Source organism: Montipora capricornis, chromosome 3 (genome assembly GCF_036669925.1).
Source record: "Montipora capricornis isolate CH-2021 chromosome 3, ASM3666992v2, whole genome shotgun sequence".
Lineage (NCBI taxonomy): Eukaryota > Metazoa > Cnidaria > Anthozoa > Scleractinia > Acroporidae > Montipora > Montipora capricornis.
The window spans coordinates 62,570,363-62,577,862 of NC_090885.1; the positions used below are offsets into that span (position 1 = coordinate 62,570,363).

The 7,500-nt window shown below is 41.1% G+C and overlaps 1 protein-coding gene and 1 pseudogene across 1 annotated transcript in view; one reads left to right on the top strand and one right to left on the bottom strand.

Moving 5' to 3' along the window:
• Positions 1-6,449, bottom strand: part of LOC138041547 (myb-like protein X) — an 11,526-nt pseudogene extending 5,077 nt beyond the window's left edge.
• Positions 6,450-6,519: 70 nt separating this feature from the next.
• The window catches only part of LOC138041548 (RCC1 domain-containing protein 1-like), a 9,710-nt gene continuing 8,729 nt past the window's right edge, over positions 6,520-7,500 (top strand). Inside the window, exon 1 of the mRNA XM_068887287.1 lies at positions 6,520-6,840. Within this exon, the coding sequence (XP_068743388.1) occupies positions 6,561-6,840 (280 nt within the window). The 5' untranslated portion in view covers positions 6,520-6,560. The remainder of the gene's footprint in view (positions 6,841-7,500) is intronic.

Consider the following 7,500-nt stretch of genomic DNA (forward strand, 5'->3'; position numbering starts at 1 on the left):
TCATGCTTTGAACCACCAACATCTGTCACACATTTTTGAGCCATATCAAACTTCATGTAAACCAAGACGACTAGGTATAGTATACCTAGTCGTCTAGTGCCTATAAGGCACGCAAAGAACTTCAAGTGGAAGCCAAATGCTAAATTCTAGTAACTAACTTGCATAAAAGAAGCGTTTTTGTTTTAAATTTCTCGGGCGCCACCATCTTAAGCCAGTAATTGCGCCGTGTTACGGTTGCCTTATTGTTATTATGCCAAAGTGTTTTCTGTCATAACTACAGTGTCTTTTTTTCCTGGTACAAGCACTTTTCTAGAAAATTTGATTGGGAACACAGCGTCCTCCGGTTTAAACTTATTCTTTCGAAGGAGTCAAGCTGCCCTTGCGTAGTGGTGCATGAGGGCACTCGCCTCCCACCACTGCGGCCCTGATTCGATTCCCAGACTCGGCGTCATATGTGGGTTGAGATTTGTTTGGTTCTCTACTGTGGTCCGAGAGGTTTTCCTCCGGGTACTCTGGTTTTCCCCTTTCCTCAAAAACCAACCTAATATGAGTTGATTTAATTTGATTTCTATACAGTTTCCGATTGATCGAGTCGGAAAATACCATAATATTCTTTGTTTGTCCGCCCAAATTTTGCATAAGGATTGTTTGGGACCTACAATTGTCCCAAAAGAAAACAAAAACAATGCTTATTCAAAATTTGGGGGGGGGGGGGGGGGACAAATAAAGAGTATTAGGGTATTTTCCGGTCAATAGACCTAATCGGCTAACTCAATGTTGTATCCAATTGCTGGTTTTCACTCACGTGATCAACAGCCATGTTTTTCAACGAAAACAAAGGGAAGCGTTTGCATAATAATAGAGTTAAATTCCCGGAGGATTAGGTCGGGGCATCAACATGGCCGCCTTTTCTTTGTTTAGGGGCACCAACATGGCGGTCGTGACGTCATGTGAAAACCGAGAATTCAAATCTCACGTTTAAATATGAAGGCTACATTATCATGCAAATACAATACACAAAGAATCTTAATGCCGGGAGATTTGAATTGGGTACAACATTGAGTTAGCCGATTAGGTCTATTAGCGTCTCAGACACTTAAATAAAGTTCATTATTATAATTATAATTAAATAAAAGAAATCTCACACTATCATTTTCGTTTGCTGAACTTACCTGAACCCAGTGGGCCTTTCTTTCTAATCACTCTGTCCTCTGCCAAAGTGCCAACGACATTCTCCACTGGAGGAACGTGCTCCTCAAATGTTGCTGTTGCGTTAGCTTGTGCTTTCTGCCGTAGTTGGGCCAACAAAGAGCCTTTCTTACCACTCCTGGGACGTTGAGGGGTAAGGATCTTCTTCAACAGAAGTCGCTGGGACCCATCTACAGATGGACCCTTTTTTGACTGCAATCCCTTCGTGGAGGACATGGTTTCCAGACTTGAAGCCCTCTTCATCGCAGGTGCACTTCCTGGGCGCTTTACAACGTCATTTTCATCTTCCTCCGGTTGCACCTTTTTACTATGTGCTCTTAAAATATAATCAACAGTGGCACGACTGGGTGGATCCGGCTTTCGTACTTTGCCAAAAAATTTCTCCTCGGCGTCGCTCTCTTCGATATCCTGCTTTTTCGTACCATCTTTTTGACGACTAAATGAATCTCGATTGTCTAAAGCTTTGGAAGAATCATCTTCATCCTCATCTTCTTCCTCCGATGAATCTGACCTAACAACTGACATCCCAGGTCGACCTTTGACCTTTCCACGCTGCCTGCCATGTCTTAGATTTCCTAAGTGTTCAAGCTGTGACTCATCATCAGTGCCTACGAAAGGTTCATCATCATCATATGTGGAGGTTCTTATTAGGGGAATCTGCGCTCTAAATGGTTGTTGTTCTAACATATCGTTCCTTCCAGAAGGATCCACTGATTTCCCCTCAGAATCTTTTTTCCTTTGATATTTAAAACCCACAGGATCATCTCTTCTAATTCCTTCATGTGTTTCGTCTGAAACCCTTTTTGTCCTTTCATATTTATACGTTCTGACATCTTCCTCTGTTTGTTTTTCAAGCGTTTCTTCCAATGTCTTTTTCCTCCTGGATGGAACAACCGGTTTCTGTGATAAGCTCCTCGTTCTTTCGTACTCATAAGCACCAGAATCGTAATCGCCCTGCCTCTGATTTTCTGCATCTAAAGTCTTTTTACTTCTTGATACAGCCATAGGTTTTTCTGGTAAATGTTTCAAAGTATTATATTTGTCAACTCCATCATCTTCTTCCGTCTCCTGCTTTCCTTCAATTCTCACTTTACTTCTTGAAGGAGATTTTGGTTTTTCTAACAAAGTATTTGTTCCTTCAAATTTGTAATTCTTGCTATCTTACCCTCTTCTAAGAGCATCCTCGTTTAACTTTTTACCTCTTGAAAGAGATACTGGTCTTTCTGAAGAGTCTCTTTTGGTCTTTTGTTGGGCATACATCTTTATTTCAGTACTGATTCCAGTATCTTGAAGCTCGTCATCTTCAATTGTTTTCCTCCGTCTCATAGGAATTAAAGGGCTTTCTTTTATATATCTAAAGCTTGTGTAATCATCATTAACATCTTCCTCTTCATTTTTTCTCCAGTCATCTTCAATAACATCAAACCCTTTGTCAAATAACTTAAGTTCTCCTTCCCGTTTTGCCAAACATGGCCTTTCCCTTGCTACTGCTTTCGGGGGAGTCGTTGAAGGTGACATTTTCTCTCCCCGATGTTGTCCAGGTGATGTCCGAGGAGGTGCGACTGGACGTTCAATGTCCCCTCTCTCTTTCAGTCCATTTTTCCCGTCTTCAGAGAGCAAACCACCAACATCTTCGTTCGAAAACTGCCTTTCTCTACTTCCAGCTGATTGAGTTTCAAAATGAGTCCGCCGAGGGGAAATTGTAGGACGAGTTCTAGAAGCAGATTTTGGTTCCCCTAAAGAGGGAATTCAAAATAGTAGACAAACTATAAATAATTATTACAAATTAGGCAATTTTGGGACGATTATTAAAACAGAGGAGGGAGGCGCGGTGGCTTCTTGGTTAGTGCGCTCGACTCCGGATCGAGTGTTCCGGGTTCGGGTCCTGGCCAGGGACATTGTGTTGTGTTCTTGGGCAAGACACTTTACTCTCACGGTGCCTCTCTCCACCCAGGTGTATAAATGGGTACCGGCGTAATGCTGGGGGTAACCCTGCGATGGACTAGCATCCCATCCAGGGGGGACTAGAAATACTCCTAGTTGCTTCATGCTACGGAAACCGGAGATAAGCGCCGGCCTGATGGGCCTTCTGGCTCGTAAGCAGTGACTTTTTTTTTATTCAAACAGAGCCTGATCGATCAATCGGCGCCTAGTAAAATCGCCTTTTAAATCATTTTTGTTTTGGCTAATTAGTATATACAGTTTTTTATAGTCGAAAATTGTGCCGAGAAAGCAACTCAAGAGTGAAGTTGTTATGTCGTTATGCATGTGCAAATGCACATAACGACTAGGAGAAACTTCTAGAAAGTTCAATAGTCTAAGTTAGATTTTAATAACCGTTTAATAACTGTTCCAATTGTGTTTATTCCAACACCAAGTGATTTGAAACAATAGTGTCCTTGGTCACCCGCACCGAAAACCTATATGTAGTATGTTCAGTTCTTGAGGCTTGTTTTAAAAGAACTAAACACAACGGGCAAATTAGTTACAGTTGTAGCACTACGGTGAGTTACATCATGAGTGCACATGAGTGGAACATCTGCATTGGTAGTAAGAATTCCGCATTCCCAACCCTAATTTCTAGATAAAGCAAACACAATAGAAAGGGTTGACTGCCATAAACTGCTGGTTTTTTGTGTAAGCAATGATCTCCTGGAAATGCACATTGAGAATACATATCTAAAGTGGCTTCCAAGCGTTGTATGCGATGTTGTATGCGATGTAATGTAATTATGTAATACTGCAGTTAATCATATCTAGGCAAACTGGTCCGAGATGAAAAGGAGAATTCTGATTGGTTCTCTGAACGGTCCGAATTTTGCAACATGTACCACCAAGATAGACCGTTCCAGCCTCCCACGCAGACGTTCTTAGGGCTTCGTCAACGGCTGTTTACCCACTATTTAAAGAAACTAATCAGCATTGTCTAATTGTATTGTGCATAGCCAATCACATGCTGCGAAAGAATGTCATACAAAACACGAGTTAATTACCCAAAACTGGAAAACGGCCTCTGATTGGTCTGTAATCCAAGAACGGAAGTTGTGGGAGGCTCGGACCTGTCTCGAAGCAGCGTATATAAAGGTTCCCACACCATTCCAATCTCTCATTAGCTCCTTTTGTTTGTCCACCAGAAGTCGTACATTTCTCTAGTTATTGGTTTCTCCAGAGCTTGGTTTAAAATGCTATTGCAAGTTTCTTGACCTACTCTCAACTGAGTGACTTGATAGCTCAGTTGGTTAAGATCATTGCGTGGAACCATCTGAATTTTTTTAGGTATCCATAGAGTGTTTTCACTTGACGTCATGGCTGCCATGTTGGTGTTCCTAAACAATGGAATGACGGGCCATGTTGGTGTATCCAACTAATCTTCCCGGAATTGAGCTCTATTATGATGCAAACGTTTTCTTTGTGTCGGTGGAAAAATAAGGTTACTGATCACGTGAGTGAAAACACTCTATAAGAGACAATTGCTTAAATTGTCCAGCTACACTGTAAGTGCGAGGATCACTTCTCTCAATAATTAGTCTATTTATTGCATACCCAACCAAAATATCACGTTTCTGATTGGTCAATGATGAATGCGTATTTAACAAATAGATTCCATGTTGCCGTGCGTCTGTTCAGTAATAGATCACAGATGACGTCAAAATGTGGTAAGAACAGACCCATCAGTAGGTAAGCAATAAACTCTAGAATGACCCACCGAGCAGTACTCTAGGCCTCACCCCACTCCACTTGACTCACTGGGCAGCCTGTTTCAGCCTAATGGTAACTTATAATGGAGGAATCATTAATTTCATTGCACAGAAGTAGGGGGAGGGACATGCGTTTGGAGGAGAGAGAGAGAGGTGGGGGGGTTACAATTTTAATAACCTGAAGGCTCAGTTGCAGGAGCAAATCAAAGCAATGCCCTTTTCTCGCCTTTTTCCTCCCCAATTTTTTCTCACTTCCACTTCAAGTCTTCAGTACCTCCTGCCTGGCCGGTTCCCTAGACTTTTTGGTACCAATACCTTTTAAGCCTGTGCCAAGGGGAGGTGAATTGAGGTCAGGTCAACTTTTTTAAAGGGTATACTTTACACTTAAGACTGGTTTTAGGACTGTCCATTTTAACACTGTGGATATTAAATTTCTTGGAAAAGAAGACTCCCCGTTCCCCTTCGTGACAAGGTAGCTCTGATCCCCATGGGATGACTGTCAATTAAGGAAGGCGACTTTTTTTACAGAACAGCAGTGTATTACATTGAGTGTCTCGTATTTTTCATTTAAGACTGCAATAAGCTACATGGTATCAATATGTGAACACACAGTATTGTATGACAAATGAGACCGCAGACTGCCTACAAATAACACTGATAAACAGTATTTAAGTCAATAGCGCCGATAAACAGTGTTTAAGTCTTAATAAAGCACCCATTTTAAAACGGTTAGCTTTAAATAACTGTTACTTCGGGAGGTCCCATGATTTATGAGTCAATGAGTCATTAGTCATGAATGAGACTCACAGTCAATATAGCAATAATTTATTGATTAAGCCTAAGCCCTTGTTTCAGTGATTAGGCCTAGGGACTCCCTGAAATTTTTGATTTCATTTTATGGGTTAGGGTAACTGCACTACCTCATTGACTCATGACTCATTGACTCATAAATACTTGATAAGTCTGCAGTCCACGGTCTGCAATCTGCAAGTGTCATATAAACAAAACGAATATTAAGTGATAATTACTACAAGCCTAAATTAACTTACCTTTCTCACTTTCTTTATTGTTCGTTTCTCTAAACAATTCATCCAGTGAATCACCAGCTCTTCCCGAAGAGGTGCGATTGATCCTTCCGAGAGAATTCTCTTCATCCGAATCTGAGTCACTCAATTCATGACTTTCAAACGGTACTCGCTTCGTTGAAGTTTCCTTTACAATGAATTCATCGGCACTGTCGTGTAGATTCTCCTCTCCCACTGAACCATAAGTGACTTTTTGTTTAACCAATGTTCGCTTTGTGCTCATATTTTCAAGTTACTACGTAATACAACAACATGTGATCAATAAACAGAAAAACCGTTATTTTGAAAAACATCGAATCATCGTCAAATCATTCCGAGTTTTAATACACTGCTTGCTTTTTTTTTAGCTGCAGACTGATCGATGTCACCTTTCCAGTAGCAGTTGGTTGACAGGATGCTGTTTCCATGCTCTTTAGGCAAGGGAAGTAATGCAGAGTAATGTCTCGAAATTTGTAGAAATGCGATCGCTTCAAATATTTACATTATATTACTTTGCATCCAGGCCTGCCAAAAGAAGGCCAGGGAACCCAAAATTCAAAATGGCGACTAACTGGCGCGAAAGTGGTACATGTTCACGTATAATAGTCCAGCATCTGATTTTATGACTATTTTCATGGCTGAAACGGAGAAAAGTGCGACCACCTTGAAGCATGATTATAGTGCCTCAGGAAGTCTTCTTTGTTTTGGCTTTGGATACAATGGTTTTTCGCAGTTAGCCAATAACAGTGTTGCGGATGAAGTCCATAAAGAGATTCAGCCTTCGAATTCAGTGTTAACTCCCTTTGTTTTGGATATTGGACGTATTCATAGTGTAGTGGCATCCTGGTCAAGTAATTTTTATTTAAAAGGTAAACCGTCAACTGTCTTTTTTCACCTTTATTAATCACACAGCACACGTACATACGTAGAAGTGAGAGTAATGTCAGTCACGCAACGCTAGTTGATGTATCCTTGCGTGACTAGGGGGATATTTACATGAGACTGGGATGAACTCAGACCGGTATGAAGTTGTACCAGTATAAAATGTTTGCAGCCGTTTACATGAAACCAGGACGAAATTCGTGGTGCCCGAGTGACACGATTGGGGACGAAATGATATATATTTATTTTAAATTAATGGCTGACCCAAAAGCATACAGGCTTGAAATTTCAGGACGTGGTCTGATATTGGTATGAGTTCATTGTCAGGCCAGTCTCACGTAAACCCATAAGACAAAATGTACAGAGGCCAATATGAACTCATGCTTGTCTGAGTTCATCCCAGCCCCATGAAAGTACCCCTATAAGAAAAAGGACAAGAATTAGTATAATTATTTTGTTACAACTAGAAGTTTCCTAATAGCCTGAGGTAAGTGTGGCATACCGTAGGTGCCAGAGGTTTTTTCTCTCTTAGAAACGACCCGCTATTCCGTCACTCTAAGAGAAAAAACCTCTGGCATCCCGCGCAGTGTAAGTGCAGCAAGGTGAGTCAGGCAATAGAAGTGATGAAAGTAATACCCTAGACTAGT